The sequence below is a fragment of the Nylanderia fulva genome, unplaced genomic scaffold, assembly GCF_048542155.1.
Source record: "Nylanderia fulva isolate GAGA-0341 unplaced genomic scaffold, ASM4854215v1 Scaffold2, whole genome shotgun sequence".
Taxonomy (NCBI): domain Eukaryota; kingdom Metazoa; phylum Arthropoda; class Insecta; order Hymenoptera; family Formicidae; genus Nylanderia; species Nylanderia fulva.
Genome location: NW_028190263.1, coordinates 7,893,939 through 7,920,025, shown reverse-complemented (window position 1 = coordinate 7,920,025; position 26,087 = coordinate 7,893,939). Strand labels below are relative to the sequence as shown.

Here is a 26,087-nt window from a genome sequence, read left to right as displayed (position 1 = left end):
GCGGAAACCGAAAAGTTAGACCAAAGGTGTTCGTGACATTTTTATACGTTAATGCAATCTTTCCATATTTTTTCGCCAGTAAAATAATCCGATAATGACACTGATATATTAGAATAACGTCATTTCCGCGCGTATAATGTCGCGAAAATTATATAAACAAAAAATTTGAATTTTGCTTTCTCTATTAAAATTATCATATCGATTATGTCAAGGCAAAATCGTAACGCCAGGGAATGGTTAATCTGAAAGAGTATGTAGATTTTACGGACCATATTCCGATAATAATTTATGGTAAGTAATTCCCACAGTCTTCGGAATCGAGTCCGCACGGATTCATTTTGAGCTCGGAAAAAATGAAAACGTTCTCCGTATTACTTTTTTTTTCCCTTTGCCCTCTCAACGCAAAATGGTTCGCTAAATGCATTCTATGGCAGCTCGCAATTCGCCTGTCGCGATTCGTTAACCAAGAGAGAGGAAATTGTTCGGCAATAGGTGCATCAAAATGGATGTAAAGGTGCGAAGGTTGATTGATCTTAGCAATAGAAAATCGAACAATTATGTATACGTTATAAATAGGTAATAGGTAATCATCAACGGGATAAAACGGCTTAAGAAAATTCAATCTTGGAAGAGAGTTTAGGAAAGTTCAATTTATTGCGGTTGACTGCACTTGCTCGATGCATTTATGTAAATGCTGTGTCGATTATGCGTCGCTAGGCACGATAACAGAGGAAGTTTCAAAATGTACTTGGTTTCAAAATTATCCAACCGTGGTGTATACATCCTAGAGTTTCTTGAACTGCTTAATTTATTCCATTCTCAGTATCAAAGTTGTTTACTTCCAAGGCTATGTATCGATATATAAAATCTCTTAGAAACTTTCTTCACTTCTTATAATCGGAGAAGCTTATAGAAATTTACTTATAGGTATTTCAGTTTAATCTAGAATCAATATCAATTAATATCATCTCGCATTTTCCGATATTATCTCGACGCGCACGATACATTTTTGTAATAAAATTTTGATAAAAAACGTAAATAGTAAATAACTCGAAAATTCGGCACGGGAAGAAACATTTCATCGACAAAAAGCAATGTGAAAATACGAACGATATCTCCAAATAGACATCGCGCCATTTATTAAACACCGGCTGTGTACATTAAAAAAACATACATACATATACACAATCAGCGTACGCAGACAATATCCGGAAGCAATATTCACGATTACGCGAAAAGTAGAATGCCGTTTAATTGGAACGCTGTTAAATAATGTGATCTGAAAAATTGAAAAAAATTACTCGTTGAATGTCTCGACGATGTAATTCACTGTTGTGTGCGAATCAGTGTTTAACGCGCGTTATTTAACAACCTCGACAGCTGGCGTTATTTCACGCATTTTATAACGTGTCGATGAAATTTGTATGAATTGTTATTATTGAGTTTATAATCCTCTTTTATCACTGAATTTTCTATGAACGAGATACGCGTGCGATCGGGATATAACCGTAAATCTTGATATTTTATAATGCCACCACAGTTTTGCGATTGTCCGCCTGTCACGAGCGATTGATGCTGACGCTTTGCTGACGATACGTCGTACTTTATATATATTTGACACATTACTAACTGCGCACTGTCCGTCGATAGCACATTGCACATCCCCATCGTAATGTAAAAACGTCGAAAATAATATTTGTAATCGTTTAAACGAATATATAAAATCTTTTCTGGCTCGATCTATATGCGAACAATGTCTCGTTGATCGGTATAGAAATAGAGAGAATTGGTGGACTACCAATCTTGTAATAGCAGTACAACGCAATGCAGTTGTATCTTTTCTACGGAAAAAAACAGAACAGTGCACTAAATATAACTCAAAATATTGACCAATTTTTTTTTCACCGAGAGACAACGCTCTGCTTGTATGTGTGACTAAACAAAACTAAAAATAGGATATAACGAAAAGAAAACAAGAACTGACGCAATCAGTTCATGTAATAGTTACACATTTCTCAAATTTTCATGTCCATTAAGATAGCTTGCATGTATAGTGCATATTTGAAATATTTAATGTTCTGTTCGATCTTTTTTCGAATATTTGGCAACTAACGAAACAAATCCTTTTATCGGTGATTTTATTCGCTCGCGTAAAAAGAGATACAGGACGTAGATAAAGACTTTCCAGCGTGGCTGGCGAACGCTTTTACACACATTGCTCAATATTTAGTACAGATGTAGGATGTACATATCGGAGCATTGGGTGGCAACGCGTGTAATAGGTAGAGAGAGCACAAGCACTGACCCTTCCTCAGTTCAAATCTGTTCTGCGAGCTCGCCTCTCGGGCTCGGTGCCAACATCCTAATTATTCCTGCCCCGTTAAACCCGTTTAGTATATCGATTTGGCAATCCCCGCCATTCTTCGATCTACATGCGCTCGTACATGTAATGTACCGATATATAGATACTCGCGCGAATACTTATACATCTTGTATCTCCTGGTATATTTCGAACGGAAACGTCGCGACGAAAGATTAATAAATATCGAAACATTTTTTGTTATTCTCATCCGAGCCCATCTCTCCTTTTTTTATATATGTACGCGTATATGTAATATATTTTTTGTCACGATAATCGCTCTGCGTAAAATATATAATATTCTTGTATACATATATATGTCTGTTATGATGTATAAATATCAGTGAAACGGTGTATTCTACTGGAAAATTTACACAACCAGCATCGTTACATTAATCGGAAGACACCGCGTCGCACACGCACTGTGGACAGACGGATGTATGTTAACGACCGACGATATAACACGCTGGCTGCCGTGGATCATTAACTATTTATTCGCGTATAAAGCCATGAACGGATTCAATTGAGCATGTCAATAACAGCGAACGATCTAGCGACGTTAGTGCGCAATGAAACTTTATTGTTTGACTTGCCGTTACGCATTATATATGCGCGAGTAAAAAAGTAAGCTGCGATTTCCCTGTAGATTTTCAATGGTAATTCGATGTCAAGCTGATGATGTACATTTTAAGGCGATAGTCCAATATAATATAAAACGCGATCCTACGCGTAATTATTTCTCTCTTGCAAGACTTGTTGTCATCAGACCAAATATCTGTAAGAAGCTACTTTACATTCTCGCCTCTCTGATGTTTACAGCGGCGGAAATTAGTTTCCTTGCCGCGTTTAACATTTCAACAAAGGCTAGATTAAATCAAAGGAAATGCGCTTGTTGTATCGAAACTTTTTCAATATAATTGTTTAATAAAAAATTACGAAGATCTTTAAATGAGAAAGGAACTAATGAAACCATTGTAAAAAATTTAATAAAAAATTTAAGATATATTTTATCCGCTATCTACTATCTTTCATACTATCTATTAGTAAAGTTACTTCGACAATCCTCTTCCCAATTCCAACGTACGGTACAATAAACGATCTGTGTGAGACATAACCAGCTGTCCGACCCCGTTCATCAGAATGCAATATTTTTAGGATAGTGATCAGTTAGCAAACGAACATCTCTATAAAGAATGAAATGAAAACTGCAAAGGTATTTTCACGCTGGCAGGTGATATATCGTCAATTTTCGGAATTTCAAGAGTATTTCACTCAAAACTATCATTATTTTCATAAGCATTTTTACATATTTCACCGTCAATTTTTCTCCTCGGGAAATAGATATTAAATGGACAACAGTCCGCTGCATTTATATAAACTGTAATAAAGTCATATCATATAGAGCATCTTAGAATTCGATAATGCAATATTTCACGGCGATCAATTACGGATAGATAATCGATCTATGAAACGAGAAGGCGAAATAAAAATTTTTCCCATTTCCAGGGAAGAGTACGGGCGATGTACTCACTTCCGGTCCGAATTCAGCCGCACAGAGTGGTGGGAGCACATATATTTCCTCGAGGGACAGAGAGATAGATCGGTTGACTATCAGATAATTAAATTCTCTCGCCGGCGAGGTGCCCCGAATATTTCCTGAGTATATCTCAAGGAAAGAAGAAATTTAGAGCGGTAATTATTTTTAAAAACGGAGAGAATTAGTAGAAGAACCGCTAGTTAACGTGACATATAATACCGGCATCTATTAGTCTTCCTGATTTTGAATAATTCGCGCTCGTTGGCGTGTTTCACGTGCATACATAGTTTACAATATAATGCATCAGTTGCATTAGGAGGAGCGCGAATTTTTTTTCCTTCGTTTACACATCTGCATCGCTCGAAGCGGCGCCGAATATTGTCGCTACGGCGTCGAATTCAAAAAAAAAATAAACACACTTGGTAACACGAAAAATAGTACCGTGCGGATCTTACAGCAGTATTTCACAAAAACGGGTCGGCATGGTGTCAAAATGCGCGATACATTGCGCCAGCCTGTTAAATAATAACCGACTATGCTCGTTCGCGCGTATCGCCCTTTTCCCTCTCCCAACTCGTGCAAATATTGCGCGTGTACCACCGCCAAGAAATATATACCGTCTAATATAATTTAAGAAAACGTATGTGCGCCGCAAACGTGTCTACCAGCATGATAATGGATTCAACGAGTTATCGCGCGAAGAGGCCTAAAGATCCTCCGGAAAGGATTCAATAATTCACTCGCGTGTAAAGCCGGTACTTTGTGCTACGATAACTTGGACACTCTTTCATAGACTCTGTTACATATCTTCATCTTTTATATACTTATGACATACACTTACTCTGCGTCTATTTTTTCGATTCATTATTGAGAGATGAAACAATAATTTTTTTTTTTTTCGTCGGTTATGCAAATCTTACACGAGATTTATTTTCGGCTCTATAATAGTCGCTTAAATGATGTCTGCCCTCAAGCTAATATTGCATCACGGATCAATCTACGGAAAGGATGATTCAATCCAGTTCCTTTCATTTTCCTTCTTAATATAATAGCATCTTTCTCGAATGCTTAAATGTTCCCATAGGAAAGAAAACGATTTTCATCATGGTCGACTTCATTACGGAATACGAAATGAACAGATAGGATAATATTGAAACCGATTAGGTTTCTGCCAATTACTTGATTTTCATACTTGAATTTAAACGATTTCGAAAAATATATATATTCGCAGAATGCGAAAAATTACCTGTCTCTCAATAATAAAATTGTAACATGATTTTTCATAATTTTAGTTAATAATTTTAGCTATTAAAGTTAATGCGTTGCATTAATTGTATCTGTTCTGAACAGGTTTCTCGGCGAAATATCTGAAAATACATGTATGGGCATATATTAGAGATCGATTCCTAATATAGTAGTAGATACTCCAAGACGACCCATCTTCTGTACTATATGTATACTTAGCGCTCGCGCAAAGAGCGTAAGACTCTTATCAGTTGCGTTGCCCGAACCTTAAAGTTTAAGTTCCTTCCAAGCTTAAATTGCACTTCGACCACTCGTAAGCATCATACTGAAGCCGTGCTTTCAGTTTAATTCGAGGCAACCATGAAGGAAACTAACAAAATGGTCGGCCGAAGTACTTCGAACGCGTGTAACATCTTCTTGAGCATCATGGGAAGTGTTAGAAATTCCCGCTCTTAAGCAATACGCTTTAACGTTTATCTCGGAACTAACTACGTACAGCACGATGTCAGATAATTACTTTGAGTTAATAAGTAGTTAACGTCGAAAAGATAAAGCATTTTTGCCACGTCATTGAAAATGAATAGCTCCGTAGAATGATTTATGAACGTATTTAAATCTATGCAAGAACTTGAATCTCTAATTTAAAAATCGAAATCTTTCTTCCCTGTCTCCACATCTCCGTACAACGCTTCAAAATTGTTACGCGATAAAGGAAAATTGATAGGTTCCCAAAGCTGCTAATAGACGAGAAGGAAAAAATTGGCCAAACGAAGCATACGGTAATTTGTCAAGCCACGTTATCTTGAAATATCTAAATCCGTGCACGCGGCCTGTTCGAAAGGGAATCTCATTAATTATTCACGAGCAAATATCCGTGAGAGCAATTGACAATCGTTCCTGACGTTGAATGTGTAACTAGTAGCCAGTGAGGTAAATCTATCGCAAATATTGGACACCGTTGATCGTCCGTATATTGGCTATAATTATTTGCGCAGCGCTCGGCGTCGATCGTATATCTTGTCTCGCAAGCCGCTGATTAAGATAAAATCGATCGCCAGTAAATCACTCAACACACAAGACGCTCTAATTCCTTCGTAATTATAAGCGAGACACATACGCGCATCGTACGAACGATAAAATCTAATTATATATATATATATATATATATATATATATATATATATATATGCGATTCGTAGAAATATTCACCATTCAAAATTTCACATTTGTAGCATGTCTGTTATCAGGAATATAGTGCAGTCTCTCTATCTCGCGTCATGTATTGTATGATGTTGGCGCAATGAAACTCAAGTAGCTCGACTCTGCCAGCATCCGTCGAAGAGATCGGGACGATAACAGTAAAGCCGCAGAGTTAGCTCAAGTTATCCAAGAAACGCTTGATTTTTATCTTCGGCCTTGTGCCAAAAACAATTAACCTTAACGATTAAGGTCAGATGGTAAGAGGAAAGAAGTTGCTACATTAACACGCTACTCTAGGTCGCCCGTTACTTTCTCCAGTCTTGTCTTGGAAAAACTTTTCTTTTTCTAGGCAACAAAAGATGCAGCTCACACGTGATTGTAGGATTTGCAAACAGAAATGACATATCATCAATAATATGTATTTCGTTATTTTAATTCAGTGTTTTGCATTCAGGATGAATAATTGTTGCACGTATTTATTTTCGAGATAATATTCGGAGGAATATGAACGTAAAATCATTACGTGTGCGTGTACGAGTATCAGCGTGCGCATTTCTCTGTCGGATTATTTTTATAATTTTATTCTATACATGTATATTATATAAAGGAACAATTGAATCGGCGACAATCAAATGTGTCGTTGTAAGTGCAAATTTTCAGAGAGAGTGATTATTTTATCAATTCGTTATATAACGAACTCGACAGTTATAATGGCTGTATCGAAATGATGCTATTGAAATAACGAGTGCAAGTAAATTGCTATTTTATTTTATTTTGCTGCCGACACACACGCAACACACAAAATGAGAGTATCAATTCGGTTAATTACGTTATTGCAAATGAAAAAAGTACACGTAATAAGAGTATATGTATATGTGTATTATGTCTACATGTATATTTTTATCGACGTAATAATGTATTTTAAGTTTATATTATTATAATAAAACACTGTTAACTTTCTATAACGAAATGTATAATAAAATAATTACTATAAAACTTCATTTCATAATTTTATAATTTTATTCATAATTCTATTTAATATTATTGTTAAATATTATTATATTATTTGAATATTAATGTTAAAATTTTTCAACATAATAAAATATTAACAACTGTGAAATTCTATTAATCTTGACAATTACGCGTATATACGCGTCCAAATTTGAGCAGCAAGCTTTAATATTTACCCAAAGCGAAATGAATGAAGACGAATGCCTGTATTGATTCATTCACGCGAGAGCACTGTCACGTATCGGACATGTATGCATCATAAAAAAGATGATAGATTGAGAGTAATGTTTTCATCGACCTACTTTTCAGTTGTAAGTTTATATCGAAATAAAAATGTTACGCCATCCGATCTGTCCGAATTTATGTATATTGCGAAATTAATTAAACTAGAAAAGGACCGATTTAAAATAGCGATATTTTTGCGTCGAGATATTTGTTGAAGAAATTAAATCTACAGAATCCTTTCATTCTTTGTAAAAAAAATAAAATAAAATATGAGAGACGATTAAAAACGAATCTAAAGCAATCTCTCGCAGCGAAACATATGATTGTACTCCACGTACCGACCTTATCATTTATCAGAACCAATGAATTACGCGCTGTACGTTAGACAGAGATTTGTGATGTACGGAAAAAAAATCTAAAAGAGTGGAGTAACAGCTCTCTCTCCGTTATTTTGATCGTAATAAAGTTTAGGCACGCGAATCGGCCAAGAAGAGTCAATATTTCACACAAGGCGCACACGTTAGCTCAAACACACACACACACACACACACGCGCGCGCGCGCGCGCACAGCAGGTAGTTAAATTAGTGGCGTCCGTCCATTATACGTGATGAATACCTGAATAGATTCGTTTCTCTAGCGTAATTTTCCCAGACTTCAGTCTGTGTGTGCACGTGCGTGAGTTTGTGGTCGAAGTTGGCTTTGAAGATTCCGATAACAGGCTGATGCGAGCGAGTGTTCCGCACATAAACTCACCTGGTCCTCGATGCGACGACGGTAAGTAACCACACGAGTAAGCTCGTCCGATTTTAAGAGGGCCATGAAAACGGGTTCGCGGGTTTAACCGAACCCGGGTGCCGTCTCTGCACTTTCGCCACGATCGTACGACGATGCGGACGATGTCCTCCACGGGATTACGAGACGGATGTACGAGTGTAATCCAAAGGCAAGTGGCCACGTGGGATCGTACACGGCGCATTCGATCAAATGGAAAATGTTTCGCTTTCACGGTTGCCCGAAATACTTCCCGAAACACGAAGTTAAGTCGTTTCGCTTATCTCGATAGCTCTTACGATCGCTCTTGTTTTTCAACAAGTGCGGGAAAGAAACGTGATTTCCCCAACGAGATTGTACAGGTTGCTTTTTCGCGGTATTATCTCGTGAAATGAATCTCACTCACGTGAGAGAGAAAAAGAGAGAAAAAATCGTCGATCTTTGAAGGGAATCCGTTAATGATATTTACAATATTATTCCAGAGAGTGTCCATGTCTCCCGCGACGAGAGATGCAATATGCAATAGAAACGTCACGAGCTGTATCATACAATATGCTGCAGATGTCAGAAGCAGTACTTTAAAGTCTCCCTTTAAGCTGTAAAGGGTTGAACTACACACCGTAGCGATTGCGAGAGCACAAGCGTGTGCCCGAGAGGCACGCAAGCTTTAAGCGAGCGAGACTGGGAGAGCGTGACAATATGCAGACAACGGTAATAACATTGGGCAGTCGTGACTATTGTATCTCGGCCGCTAGAATCCTCCTTTATTCGACGAATGCACGTAGTCTTTCCCGGCGATTACGACGATCCTCGACGTATATAAATAACAGGCGTATAAATAAATTCGAGAGATGGAAAAATTCTTTGTCCGCTAATTGCAAATTAGCTGAAAACTACTGGAGCTCGCTCGTATATTTGTAAGCAGATTATGTATACAGTTGAATCAGTGTCGCGCATCAGCGCATATACAATATTGCATGGATGATATGCAAGTGGACAATAGTACCTGATAGCCGAGACAAATGATATTGGATGACACGGGTAAACGTTCTTGTTTCTGTGATCGCGCGTAGCATAAATGTCATTTCGATCGATATAATCTCGCGCGCTTTTCTTTTTTTCGCGTACACACATCTTGCACCCTTCTTATGCAGATCTGGCGAAATTAGTCGTAACTGCGATAATATAGCGAGAGCGGCGAATAATAGTCGGCAAGTATCGATCCCCTGCAAAATGTGATTAACCGCTTGATGACTACCATTATGGGTCTTGGAATTTGCATGAAACTCCAATCAATAATTCAGAAGTTCGATTAAAGCGTAATCAGAAGACTATTTTTCATCGCAAAGGACCTCGCGTTTTACTCCTAAAGCAAAGTGTCGCTCATACACTGTAACACGCGTATATAAGGCGATAATGATCGTAACAAGCGTGTTACGCTCGGTTGCGCGAAACGTCGCGTTGGCTCTCACTAATCCGCTGCACCTTGCGTTGACAGTCGCCGCTTGGGTCGCGCAAAATGACAGGGTATATCGCACGCCCGCGAGCATTTACGTAATACGGGTGCCAACATTGTCGAATCCTCATTGTTAGCACGACGGAGTGTAAATGCGGCAATAATCCCGAGGTGATATATAATTATGTCTTACGTGGCACGTTATTACAGATAGGCTGACTCTTGTGGCCCGCGTATCCCTTTCGCCTCCTAAACCTACTCTCCCCTCTTACGCCATTCTCTCTAGAGGCCGTTATCTTCTCCTCCCGGTGCATCTGCCCTGACTACCAGGTAATACGAGCCTCATATGTAAATCCCATTCTGATTAACATTCACGTGTACCAACACGCGGAGGACTCTACATCACACAGGGTCGACCTACCTCACCTCCACCTACTGCTCGCCACTTACTCATAACTGCCTCCGTGATGCGAACAAGCCTCCCGCGCAAGCACAAGCGAACTTGTTTGCGGCGAAATTTAGCCGGCCAACGTAATACGTGACGCAAAATTACATTAGGGTATTATATTAAAGTGATGTGACGTCGTCTTGACATATTAAAATATTTCATTTCTTATATATGTATATATTACGGCGCTCTGTTGTTCGCTAGCAAACAGGAACAAGTCCTTCTCCTAGACAATAATATAATACACGCCAATTATGTCGTAAAATGTACGCAACAACTCGACAAAGAGTGATTCAAAATTTGAATTCTGCGTGTTAATTTTATTCTACGTTATCGTTCGTTATCATTCCCAGATCTCGATGATTATTTTGTTTTCCAAGGCAAGATTGCAAGTATTCTCTGGTGTAATAAGTTCACGCGTCCTTTTGTTCCGCAAATGAAAATCTTAATCATCCGTTTAATCAGGAATATCGAGCACATTTTTCCAAATAAATTTTATTCCTATCGGACAAGATACGCCTCTCATTTCTCGAGAGGAAATGCTGGTCGATTCCGTCTTATGGTCGGTGATGCATAAAAGCGCGCCCGTCACACGCAGTAAACTTTCGCTTAGTGTCGTTTAAGACGCCGCCGCAAATCTTCACCGGGTTACCCATTTAAGATCTCGCTTTGGTATCGAATTATGGTTCGCGAACAGAATTGCTCTGTACGTTAGTTTCAGGCGGATTCGCGAAAATTTAATGATTAAACGTTTATCTCGAGATGCATCGTTTCTATCTACGCGCGAACGTTTTAATCGTCAATTTACGCGATAGTTCGTCTTTAAATACCCGACACACGAATATAAAAGATTTAATATAGATTTTAATACGCGTAAATGTTTTCTTTATATCTTCAATACTGTCGGGTTGTCTATTTAATATAATTTGTTTCAAAATTGATTGACACTTATTAATAAACGAAATCAGAGATTAAGTGTCACATATATATATGTTATATATATTTATTTATTGTATAATTCGCATGTTACGTAATAAATGAAAATTTGTATAAAACGATAAAACGAAGAAATTATAACATTACCGCTTCCGTTAATTGCGGAACAATCACGCATAATTACAGCGAATTTCCTTCCGACAATCTTCAAGTTCTCTCGCTGGTATAGTATAGCGTCTCGCCTGAGCGGACCCCTTTAATTTCCGAATAATATATTTTGAGATTAAAACGGTATTCCGGGCGCGTTATAGTGTTAGGTAAGCTGTGAAGGAAGCGCGAGAACGCGATATGAACGCTTTTCGTCCTTTGCAAGCTGTAATTGCATAATATCCTGGCTTAACCTGACGTACTTAAGCCTCTGTTCTAAGTCTGTCAAACAGATCGTTATCCAAATATTTTCAAGTCATACGCGATTATTCAAATACTCTTTAGTTTTTTGCTCTTTTTTCTCTCTTTCTCCCTCGTCTCTTACGTATAAAGAATAGATATTCTCATAAAATCAGTTCCGACTCGTTTCAGAAAACGTATTAAAGAAGAATATTAAAGCTTTCACAATCAGTTATAATAGATAGTAGAAATAGATCGCGCGCTGCCGTACGATTAATTATTAATCGCTTTATATATATATATTTCTCGCTTTATAATATACGCATGTACAAGGTGTAGCATATTTCGCCAGCGTTTAATATCGTGTTTATATCACCTCGCAGAACGCAATACTCTCGCCACACTGGCTGCAGAGGTTTTCCAAAACTGCGCCGCTGGATCGCGAAATATGTGATCCACCGCCGGGAATTCGTAGTGCCTTGAGAATGTGAACATCGCAGGAATTCGGCGAATGTTTTTCACGTAATGGTGAAACTTGCATTATTTGACGTTCCCCAAAAATTCTAAGTAAGAATGGAATTCTGGCAATATACTTTCAAGGAAGACGAAGCTTTAACGAAAAAGTAACACGCGCGGGAAACGTATAAAATACTAGGATAGATATATGTCTCTCCAGATGCACACCAAGTTATCGGGATCTCGTCGCCATGCCTTTCTCGCTTAAGGATTCCTCGGCCAATTTGAACCTCTTCTTTTATATATATATAGAGAAAGAGAGAAATTTTATTATTGCTATTTGGTGCCAAGCAGTTACGTATTTCACTTGTGGAACTATTTCTGAGACATTTCGAGATCTAAAATAAAATAGGAATGAAAAAATGTAACAAAAAATGCATCAAATAATAAAAACTAGAAAATTTGCTCAATCTACACCAGTTTATGTAATCTTTTTCTATTGATTTAAAATGTACAATATATATATATATTGTATAATCGTGTACGATATATCAGAAGATAAATGACATCATATCACGACGAGGATAAATTTTGATCGCGAGATAAATCAAGTTAAATTCATCAGACTTTGCGAACTCACGGTGAACGAGTGTTTGCCACCATCGTGAAGTCCATTCGTGCAGATTCACGTATCTGCAGCGTGCCGAGGAATACATTCGCGGCAATGAAGTCCGCAACGGCGGACTATGTCCGTTGTAACTGGCAGTTAAATGAAAAACTTTGTTTATCAGCGCGTATAACGATTTTCCATTTTTTTTTGTCTCGATAAACTTTGCACTCTGGATTTTCACCCTGCGAGTTTAGAGTAGAGACTCTGTCCGTTTTCCCCTTCGCCCTGAATTTCGACGACGCGCGCTATCGATTTTTCTCCAAGCTTTTCCCTTTAATTGGATATGCAAATTATTCCTGATACGCGTCTTCGAATTCGTACATACAAATAGTACGTCGAATTGATATGTCGGGCAACGTTTTTATACGGCGAGAAATATATTCTCGACATCATTTGCACGCGAGTTCTACTTTTTAAGCAAACCGAAATCGGCACCGTTGCAAGATTAAAAAGTGTCGTGTGCTTGGCAGCTTACCTTGTACGTAGAAAGGTTCGCCACGACGCAGGAGAGGATGGCTTCTCTTCCCACTGGGATCGTCACGTTTGTTATTGGCGCGGTGAAGCTCGGTCCCTCTGAAACAGGGAGACGTTAAATGCTAAGTGACCCATTTAACAACATTTCGTTATATCGTCCGATCACGCTTCGAGGCTATTAAATTGTACGTGTAACGTGCAAAGGATGGCGCGAGATTATCGTGATCAGTAACGTGAAATTTATTGCTTCGTAACTGCGCAACTATATACTTGCGACACTAGCGTGATGGTATCAAAGAACATAATAAATTTCGCACAATTAAACTTAAATTACCGCTTTATTGAATTAGCTCTCGAATGAAATAGAACACTCATGCTTCTGGCGCGACGAAAAAAAAAAAAAAAAAAAACCGGGACGTCGGATCCTGGTAATTCGGCGAAAAGGATTAGTAACGTTAAATTCACCGCTCGGATATCAAAGAACGTAACGAATTTCATATGTAATTAACCTTAAATTAATGCTTTATTAACTTAATTGAATTGCCAAATGAGATAGAAATATACGCACGAGTCTTTGGAGAGCTCTGACGCCGTCAGAAGAGAACCCGACGATAATTGAAAAATCTCAATACAGGGAAACGACGCGTGACGTGTCGCACGTATACCTCCCTAAGTAACTCATTTCCGACGTTTCGCTGTATCGGCACGTTGTTGAGAATTTACTGACGCGAAACAGTCTCGTTTTGCGCGACACGCGATATAGCATAGTAGCAGACTGCAATGCCGGCACGTGCGCCGAAATATGTCTCCGTATCCATCCCGAGATGTTCATGTTCCCTGACAGCGCACCACTTCACGCGGCGAAGTTCTGAATATCATTACGCTCTGGCGTTTTCGTTGCCGGGAACATATATACTCGTCCTATGCGACGCATTGCATCTCTCTCTCTCTCTCTCCATCAAGGGTTTCTCCTTTTCCGTCAAGACAGGGATTATTTAAAGCCATTTATATGTATATATATATATATACGGACGCGTCGCGTAGGTGAGATAAGTCTAGGGTGCAAGCTTGTATAAAAAATATAATTGCTTTGAACGCGTGGAGATTCTAGTGTAAAAATAAATGTTGGTTCGGCCCGGGTCGCATTAAACGGCGAAAATCAATCAGAACGAATCATCATCGAATCGGATCGGTCTCCGTGATGCTTTAATTCCCAACACAAATATTGTCACGCTATGTACGCGTGTAGGTATCGCGGAAGAAGATAGGAGAACGAGCTCGAGGAACAGGGTGTGCGCCAATAGATAAGCACCGATCCAAATTACACGTCGGGATAGAGCTGTTTCCAGGCTGAGCGGATCATGGATTATTGACTTCATCGCGATTACCTCGCGGTCGTTGACACAATTGGTAGATCGATACACTTCTATGTTTGGCACAGAGCCGCGAAACCGAACAATTTTAACCCATCTTAATGACACGTAAACTATTTTGCAACGCGCTAGAGAAAACTCCAAAATTGTGTTTTAATTAATATCGTGGATGTCGTTGTCGATAAAATATTATAAAGTATTTATAGAATAAAAATAATTTTTTTAAAACAGTTTATTTCGTGATATAATTCGAAACTTTATAAAAAAATTGGATGACAATATATGGACGAACGAATAAAAATATAACGTTTTTAAATATAATATATATAATATATATAATATAATATATATAATATAATATATAATATATATATATATATTTAATGTAAAACTGGAATAAAATATAATATAAAAAGAAATTTTGGAAATAATCGACCAAACTAGCAAGTAATAATCGTTTATTAAATTTCACAACGTTTTGACCATATGGCTGTGGTCCTTTTCAAGTGAGAAAGTAAATTTAGTAATAATTAACTCATCATACAGCAATAAACAATATCAATTTTTAGTGAGAAATATACAAGTCAAAATTAAAATTAAATTGAAATTGTGAGACAGCCACAACATATCCCAACAAAGGATCGTCAGATTCCGTCGTGAAATTTAATAAACGATTATTACTTGCTATAGTTTGGTCGATTATTACCAAAACTCCTATTTAAATGCTAGTAACTGTCATTAATAATTGGGAATTTAATAATATCAAAAGTTTAATAAAAAATATGATATAATATAAAAAATATATATATATATTAGAAATAAGAGAACGCGCGCTTAGAAAATGATAATAAAAGTCAAGTTTACGATAGTTACATCAATCAAAAAACAAAAACGGCAATTTTTCTTCCGTTCGCTAACATGCAATCTCTGCCGAAGCAACCCGATGCACCTGCGATTCATCGTTGTGGACTCAGGGAAATTGAATTCAGCAAGGAAAGCTAACCCGAGTCAGTCGAGCGTTCGTAGAGACACATGTACCATCAAGAGCAGACAGTGAGAATGAAATTGTCCGGCGGACCATATCGTCTCTCCTGAATCACTCGGAACGGTAATTACACATCGGTAAATATTCTGTTAATGGCAGTCAAGCGAACGAGAATACGGTAATCGGAATACGTGCATACATATACGTTTCCGCTCTACACCTTCGACTTTGTTCATAACATTAAATCGTGCATGTCAGTCTCCGGTTGACGCTATTTTACAATTTTAACAGCTTGCAACCAAATATTTCATTATCGTCTCTTAATCGTTTATAAAACTCCTTTACATTGTCCGAAGAGTACAACGATTGAAATTAATTAAACGCCTTAATCCGATTCTATTCAGAACGCCAAGTTGCTTCTTAACGCGAGATTGTAGCCGCTCTGTCACTTCTATAAAGGACTAAATGGAGAAAATTGATTCGAAACAGAGGTCGTGAGTAATCGCGCGATCTCAGCCAATGATTAATCAGGGACGGGAAATAGAATTATTGTGTCGCGACGACACAATAAATGATGCACACACAATCACCGCACTTGGACCTCTCGTCGCGCTCGTACTGTCACTTCGACACACGTTCGACCGATCGACGCATTGTTTTATTTCGGAACGAGAGGACGGGACGAGATGCGGTGAGTTTGCTCGATTCTCTGCCCTCTCGTCGTTCGGTTAACGCTTTTCTCCTGCAGATATGGGGCCAAAAACGACGCGCCAATTTGTCGAATCGTGTCGGAGCGAGGAAAAAAAAACAAATCTTTTTCAACTACTTTCGAATACGCGCATTATTCCGCGGTCCGCGTGATTCATTCAAAATCGCTTTAATCCCCGCCATCGCCCGCTGCTTTTCACTTAATTGCTTTCTCGACGTTATTCACAAAAGTTATTGCGTTAACTCGCCGCGTTAAACAAGGAGAGCCGACGAAGCGAAATAATCACGGAGACGCGGAAAGAACGTGGAGGTTAATGAAGTTTTAGACGAGTTAAAACCAATTCCACGTCTATGATCCGCGTTACAAACGTAGTGTTACAACGTTCACAATGTTTTTCCTCAGTTTTCGTCAGCTTCACATCGACCGCGCGATGATGCGCGTCGTACAAACGTCACGATGCATACGCGATTTAATATCGACGAGGTCAAATTGCATCTAAAGAGAGAGCCGTTTAGACATTTCCGAGAGAATGATTGAGAAATTTATTTTCCTCGCGAGAGCAAGAGAGTGGTGCCGTTTCATATAACGATAAAGCCGCACGCGCGTGGCTTACGAGATAAAGCGAATGTGAATTTGACGCATCCATATTCGTCCGAGTTTTCGTAGAATCGCTACTAACCGTTGAAATAGCCAGTTTGAAAAATATTTCCTTTTAAAACGGTCAGCATTTGCCGACGCACGGAAGCGAAGCGACCATTTTTATTTACGAGTAAGAAAAAAAGAGAGGCTAAAAGAAATATATATAGGAATGCGATATCCGAATAGGCCAATGGAGCTTCACTGCCAGTCCACTCTGCTCGGTTTCTCGTATTACTTTTAACCGTTGAATTTAATTAATTGGAATAACATTGTTCGCGGCGTGAAAAAATATACGATGTAAACCGAAACGCAAAGCGAGAGAGAACGTAAAAAATACTTCTCTAAATATCTCACGAGTGGTACACATACCTGAGTTTATAATAGCGCAATCATGCACGATAAACATGAGGTTGCTCGTATCAACATATTCACGTAAAGTGTTACAATATTTACATTATTATTAATTCTCTTCCTTTATCAAAATGTGCAACAAATTCGCATAAGATCTTACGTTATTTAATAATTAAGCACATTTTCATGCTTTACGAAAAGAGATATTCAAATATAAAAAAATGCATCAATCAGCACAATGAGATGTTTCGATCGACGAATAGCATTAAATCAAAACAGTATATCAAGTGATGAAATGTTGACTAATTTCGATAGAAACGCGATAATTGGATAGCCCAAAGCTGGCAAAAGCTAACGCGAGAAAGATAAACCAGAGGATGGTCCAAAGATCACTCCAAACGCTTACGACGTTATGGACAAACAAAGGGAGACTAAGATAACAAGTGCAACTTGTATGTGTGCATCATCCCTCATCCGTGCATACCTAAGAGTATAAACAAATTTTAATGAATCAACGTGGTAGCTTCAAGTACATATAATAATCTCTCTCGCTCCACGTATGCATAATAATGCAACTAATTCATGAGAAAGACGTTACAGCGTTGTGTTCTTTATGGAATAAATATGCTTCCTTGAAAATTATTAGGAAATATGTAATTAATTGTATGTTATAAAACCTTTTTTATAAAACCATTTTCTCCAGAAAAAAATATAATTATTTATCTTATTGGAAATATATTATAAATCCACGTAAATACATACTTTTAACTATCAGAATAATTATCAAATATGATTACGATATTATATGATACTATACGTAACTACTTTATAAGATTTCCGACTTGTGGAAATTTAATAACGGATTGGATTATTTTTAATATAGGTCAACAAATAGTCTTTCACGTATAATTTCATATGTCATCTTACAGCATTTGATAATTGACATTAATATTATTTAATTTTCCCCTCTCTGCATCTCGAGCAGAATATTAATTCGACCAAGAATATTTTTAATATTAGAGTAATAAAAGTAAATTTGTCATGAAAATTATATTAATATTTTAGTAATAATTAACAATAACAAATAAAATGTGTTACAATAATGTCATGTAATGTAGTTAAATTTGATGATGATCCTGACAGCTTCGATTGTATGCTGATGTTCCAAATCAAGAGATTTATTTTGAGAGTGCATATTAATAATCATGATAAAAAACCAGGATCAAGAAACAGAGATAGCAGGCGTAACTCTAGAAATAATGAAATGTACACATTATGACATATTATATCAACCGAGCATACAAACTGACAGTAATTTGCGGATATAAATTGCATAAACTTAAAAAGGTGTAACGCGATATATTATTTCCGCTGACTTTACGACAATTTTGCGCATGAATTCGAATATATGTTTAAGACAAAAATTAAATTATCCTTTGATGAAATAACGGAAGCTTTCACATCTGTCATTTTTAGACACTTTTAATTATGTGCTCGCCGGCGCATCTCAATGAGTGTTATAGCTGTAATAAAAATACGACGCGCGCAGTCACTCCGAAATTGTTGCGTGCAAAAAGTTTGTTTTAATTAATTTGCCTTGGATGTCGCATAAAAATATAGCGCACGGCGCCTTTTGTAGCTGCGCTCTCTGGCACACAACTGATGTAAAATATGGGACCAGCATGCACCCAACTTACGTTTCATAAAAATATCATCCGTCGCGCTTTGTATCTGATCTCCACTTTTAAGAGTATCATAAAATTCAACTTCAGTGAGACAATTATTCACAGAACTTTTTTTTACGACGAGTACCTACTTAACATATTTTCTAATAAATAGAGTCGTACTTCTTGTTGTATATACTATTAAGTTTATAATATGAAGATAAAGAGAAGAAGAGAGAAAGGAGAGATAAATAAAGGAGAATAATAAAAAGAGGAAAATAATAAACTCCTAAAAAAATTACAGATTTTAAAACATATCAACATACACAGGTGTCAAATCTTTTTCAGTGCATGTATCTTCGATAGATCCAAAATCTTAAAAAGTTTTATAACTTTATGAAACACGTTATGTCAATCCTATAAAGCCGTCTTAAAGTTTTTACAGCCCCGGTGTAATTTCATATTGATAAACTGCATTTAATTTCTCCGTAGTTCTCTTTTAAAACAACGTTTTAAGGACATTTGTTCCACTAACTTCCTTTTCTCGAATAGTTAGTCCTTCATCCTATGTGGATTATTAAAAACGAGTTGAGTTTGCTTAAAAAATAATCTTTACTTTAATCAGAAATGTTTCTTCATAAGTCAACTTGCTAATGAGCCACTTGAGGGTGACGTCTGAATTTCCGAATCGTAGGGAAAGGACAGAAATGCGATGTGAGAACTTTCAGAGTAAGAGCGTTGCTATACGAACATACCTATACTTCACCGGTCGAATCGGAGTAAAGCTTAATTAGATGAATAAATCAAATCAAATTTATATGCTTAAATGTACATTAATTAAAGTGCTATTAAATATGAACGATAATCAATCAAAGTATTTAATACCATTATTCTGGAAGAATAATGTATTTTCACGTCGAAAGAAGGAAAATGAGAAAAGTTGACATATTAACGTAAATCGCAAGAATTTAATATTTCCATCTCAATTTTTGCCGCACCGCGTACGTTTAAACGTAGAAAAGTAGAGCAGAAAATTTTCAAATATTAAAGTTTAATGTTATAAAATTGTTATCGCGTATTATTAAATTCAATTTTGTATGTGCTATCGAAATATATCTGTATATATATCTCATTGATTATCTTCAATCATGCGAGTTTAATCTGACTACAAAGGAGTCAAATTTCGTAACGCTTCCTACTAGTTACATGCATATCGAGCATGCTACGCTTTGCATATCTTGATTTGACAGGTATCCGGATTAATCGACACCTGGCTAGGCGATGTCCATAGTTATCCGACAACTATCAATCCGCCAAACACGTAGTACGCTATACTGCTATCCGTAAACTGTATCATGGCTAACGATGGCAGAATTTAATGTTCTCTCGAGTTTAAGATATATAAGAGAGAGAGAAAGAGAGAAAGAGAAAAAGTTCTAGAATATTGTTCATATTTATAAAATGTCAATAAATGTCAGTGTTGTTTTTTTTGAATTTACGGAATATATATATGTTTGTTCAACATTTACAAGCAGATAGATAGCAATATTCCTTGTACGACACATCATGTGTACGAAAAATCAATTCGCGTATGAGAACATTGGGAGAATTCAATATTCAGTGAGCAACTACTTTACGTTATACATATCTACACAGTTTATAATACACCTCGCATAGATTATAACTCTAATATTCCGTTATTCTCCTTCACCTCAGAAATACGCGCATCACGTGGCTTCCTAAGCACTATGTAGGTGTAGGTGGCTCGTAATATTCGACTGTGTGTGCCATTTGAGAACTTGCCGAATGTGGAATACGTGCTGGGTAATGACACTCCCTCGTGTGTACCAGTCGAAGTGGATTATTCGAAGTGGCTCGTTAAACTGTATTCTATTCCGTTTTAAGTAGAATCACGACCCCCTTTGAGTGTTACCGGTAAATACCGCATAAATCATTTCTGCTAATATGTTTTGGGATGAAACGTGTTGTGGGAGCCATTCACTCGGCCTGTATGTTCACTTAATTAATTAGCTTTTACGCTCCATTGTGTGTATCACGTTATGCGGGAATCTCGGTTACCTCTATATTGCTATGCACGCCATATATATGTATGTCTGAAGTCTGAATATATTTTGCATTTACATTATATACTCTTCTATTATAACTTCTACTATAACAATTGTTTAGATAGAATTAATTTCAATATTCCGTTAATTTTAACATATCAAATATATGCTCTTGTTATAGCAAAACCCGTTTATACATATAAATGACCCCGTTGAATGAACGCTAAACGTAACATTTAATTTACAATAATTAACTAATATATTTACATCGTACTATTAACTACATCGTATTGATTCCACGGTGCACTAACGAGCGCAATGATTGAGATTTAAATAAAACATTCTCGATGTATATATGTATACATGTATATATGTGTATACATATATATTATATATGCCAATTTTCAACTGATTATTTATTTCAGGTATTTATTTTAACAGTATGTACGTGTGTGTTTACAGTTGATTAAAACAGATACGAATAATCAGTTTAATTTTAACTCCATAGTACTTTCTTTTCTCCACAAGTTGTAATTAAATGCGCACATCTATGTTGCCTTTTCACTAGATAGTGGAAACTTGACCGTTTAATGAAAAATTCCGTTACGTCGCAATATCATGTGATCTCTCAACGAACATGTTTCGTATCCGAGAACGCCTCTTTAACTTTATTGAGCGAGTCTTAATGACGTTAAACGTCACTCGTAAGAATTTCGAAGAAAATTCGTTTGACTACCTAATGCAATCTGTCGCTGATCCTATTGAAGATTTCAATACGCACCGACAATTTCCGTGCCGCGTATGCCGTAGATTACCTTAAAAAGACGACTTTGTATAGTTTTTTTTCCACTTGGGGAGAAAAAATGTTTAAGACAGATTAGATCAGAAAATAATTTAAAGATTCAATGTTTGTTGAAACTGCAATTCGTTCAGTTTAATATCAAATAAATAGGAATAAATATTTTCCGACATTTTATTAAGTCAATGGCAATATATGTTTCGAAAAAAATGTTCTTCTTATCTTCAACATCTGATATTAAATTTAAAGCAAATATAGAATACGATTTATCTCTCTCAAAACATTTAATTATAAGATTTATAATTGATTGTAATAAAAAAAAAGAAGCGTATCGTATAAGCAAGATCGATCCGAAAAGTGTTCGGAAAGATATTTTCATTTGACAATTAACAATTATTCGTACGCGGCTGCAAACGTTCTCGGTATTAACATGCGTGTAAATTAGGACAACATGTTGTACCGATAGCAGCCGCTATCGTGCAACAATCCCCTAATTTGATAATTGATTTATCATACATTATCTGTGATATAAAACTAACAAACTCGTGAATTACCGGCGTTAATTAAAGCAAACATAGTATAGGCACAGCTTTTATTCGGTTTAACCGAATATTTACTGTTAACGCCAATCGAACTCGCTTCACAATCAAATTCTCCATAATCATATAAACCTCAATCAAATATCGAAAAAGTATTAATCACGCGTACGTTGATAAAACACGTATATAACTTTAAAAAAATTATTTATAAATTACATAAATTATAGATTTGACACGTTAACGTATGCGCCATACAAGCATTTTTTATATGCCTATAGAAATGAATATTATTTATGATTATAAGTGCGTAAATGATAAATAATAACTCACATAAAATACACATTGCAAAATTCTTCATGGCTACAATATGTTGTCGTCAACATGACTGAAATCTCCATTTTGTAGTTTCTAAACATTGCGACAGATTTATATTGGTTTACGTCACAGATTTATGTTACAAATAGCGATAAACTGTGGATTTAAAAAATATATTAAAAATGGAATATATAAATTTTTTGGGGGAAGCAAGAGAAACAAAATTCTACAATTTTTAAAATGTTTCACTAATAGTGAGAAAAAAGAGCTATACGTATACACTTCGATTTATACAGGCAAAATATATTTGTCTTGAAAAAATGCATTTTCATAGATGTAATATTACATCCAAATTGTACCCAAGTTTTCATCAATATTTACTGAATCATTGTTTTAAAAAAATTTTTTTTAAATACTGTATTAGCAAGAAATAAACACAGAAACTTTATCCTAATAAAACGTCCTCGAATTTATCGGCTCCGTGTAGAATTATGACAGGAATAATAATCACAATAGTTCATTTACATATCAAGCCAAGTTGGAAATTTCGTTTGGTCATGCTCTAATTTAATTTTCGAGGAAAACGACCCCTACAATAGCGAAATTAATCCATACTTATCTTGATATTCATCGAGGCAAATTTTAAGACGCCGTACTTTGTCGCTTTAGACCATTATTTTAGATTGTGAACGAAAGATAAAGCTAAATTGAAAATATTAAATAATAATGCTATCTTTACTTTAAGTTTTACTTGCAATAACAAGTATTCTTAAAATATGATAAATATGCTTTTTTCGACGAATTTTTTTACATAATTGAAAATTTTCAAGATATTTTGTGTCTCGAATATAAATATGCATTAGTTAATAAATAATTTTCATTTGTCACATTAAATTCACAATAAATAATAATCTCGATTAAAATAATTCTAAACTTATACAATTTTATAAGAGGGCTCAAAACGTGAAAAAAAAACTTATTGTACTGCTGATGTATTACAAAGTCACCAAATTAATGGCACACACATATTTTTTACCGAGACAGTACAGTGATTCATTGTCGAAAAATAAAATGATGACGCAGATATCAATTTTATTTCCAAATAAATCGTTATTAGAGAAACTTTTCAATTTTTACCGGTCTTCACGAGTAAACACACGAAACGCATTATACACGTGTTCGCCCCTCGTGTTCTGCTATTTCTTTCTATCATTACAAAGTTTGCCAGATTAACTTTGAATGAAATTCATTTTGCCAATTCGATCTTGTATTACATTAGGCGAACAGCAACTTCGCAGTTATACCTAAGTATTTTCTTCTCGGCAAAATATTCTCGTTAATATATAACATTAGTGATCTTTTAATAAGTCTGACCCAAATATGCATTCTATAATATCTATTATATTTCTTGCTGCAAGAGTAAAAACAGTGTCTCTTTTGTATAATTTATCAGTTTAATGTTCTTAGCTCATTTTAAAGTATGGCTATATATAACGTTACTTTAGCTCGGCAATTTATCATATTTTGCCGATGTATCCATGTTGTACACATATGGCGACTACAGACTATATCAGTTTTGGTCAGTTTATCTCTTGTTAGTATACACAGTATATATATAATATATAATACATGTATAATATGATATCTGCAAAGCATAGCTTTACGTTGAATCGCTTGAAAATAACACTAGCCAGATAATTTTGCTATCCTGTTTTCAATGCAAATATAGTATGTAATCCGCCCACTGCAAAACGAATCAGATGGATAATCCATTCATTCGATACATGCATCCGTGTACAGGATAGCGAGCGTGATGGATTTACGCGATCCTATAACAAACGTGCTAATCCGACTAATCGATGATCCGCCGTTTTCCGCTTTTGGAATAACAGACATTTTCCGCGTATCGAATAAATCCGCATTCAGCCGGAAGCACGTAATACAAGCCGACCGCGTGATATTAAAAATTATGTGAAATATATGATATTAAAGCTACGTGAGGTGGCATTAATCGTAAATTATTTTGCAAATACACAGACACGGATGTAATTAGGCATGTTATTTTCCGTTAGCTCTCAACCTCCGCTGATTCTGTATTTTAATTATTTCTCGAGTGGCATTATATGCTTTATCAAACTTGCACATCACAAATTATACAATATGCCTTCCATATGTAATGATTCAAGTAATTCGTGCGAATATAATTTTGTAACGTCGTGTCGTCTGTTTTTTTCTGGTACATTACAGCTTATAACAAAAAAATATTTTAGCAATTTTTATAGAAAATAATTATATGAAAAATTACTCTGGAAACTTACTATGAAAAATTATATATTATATATTATATCTGTGCACAACACTCTAACTCTAATTTAAATATACTATTTTATTATACTTGATACATTTACAAAATGCAATGTAAATTTATGTGAGTATATGTACAAATATAACAATATCTCTATCTGCATTGTTACATTTACATATGCTATTAAAATTAATTGTTAATTATTTTGAATATATATATATATATGTGTCATCTATTATAAATTACATTTAATTATTCTTATATACAAAAAAATTAATAATTGCGCTTAAAACTTGCACAAAAATACTAATACAAATTTTTTAATTCTAAGAATTTGAAACTTAAAAGCATATCTTTAAATTATACAATACATCTTGGAATATTTAAAACTAAATGTGTATTATATATATTTTACTTTTTAATTTTAACATTTATGTAAAATAAAATAATAAAAAATATTTATATTTTCAAGAGAACATTTTTTAATAAATGGAACTAGCAATTTCATCTTCGAATCGTACACGCGAGAAAGAATGCATTTATGTATATCTATCAATAGATTACTTCGCGGTAACAAGATTGAGAAATTCTTTATCAAAGGAATACAATTTTGCCATCCTTACGTCTCACTGAATTCACTTTCTAACTGAGTAAAAGAACCTTGATGTTCAATCAAGCGAATTCCCAGTCAAAGCGTTGCATTAAATACTTTGTGTATTATATTGTTATTTCAATTTTTCCTGTCGTCGAAATAAAAAAAAAGCAACAAAATGTAATCATAAGTTATAATTTATAACAATTGGCACTTTTTTAACTAAAAATTTTTACCTGCAAATAAAAAAAGTACAGACCCAATGAAAAATTTCAATCTGTTTAGTGCGCGTTTTATTCTTTCTCTTCCATCCTTTCTATATAAAATTTCCATCTGTATAAAATTTATGTAGAGAAATATAATCTACAGAGCGATGCAAAGTGATCGTAAAATGAGTGACGTAGCGCTGAATTTAACCATCGATTCGTCGAGAAGCCAAAAAGATATGGCGAATCGAACGTGAGCTTTTGCAGACGCAGTTTCCTTCTTCATTCGGGTAAGAAAGTGGTATTCATTGAGTATGTGCCGCTCGAGCGACGACGCGTCTTTCAACGGCCACTTTTCTTCTCGAAC

At 35.8% G+C, this 26,087-nt stretch overlaps 1 protein-coding gene across 2 annotated transcripts in view; it reads right to left on the bottom strand.

Annotated features, from left to right (window-relative positions):
* The window catches only part of LOC114937065 (neurotrimin), a 126,450-nt gene that overhangs the window by 30,780 nt on the left and 69,583 nt on the right, over window positions 1-26,087 (bottom strand). For both annotated transcript variants that reach the window (XM_029310413.2, XM_029310414.2), the window contains exon 2: window positions 13,179-13,276. In XM_029310413.2, the coding sequence (XP_029166246.2) occupies window positions 13,179-13,276 (98 nt within the window). The remainder of the gene's footprint in view (window positions 1-13,178; window positions 13,277-26,087) is intronic.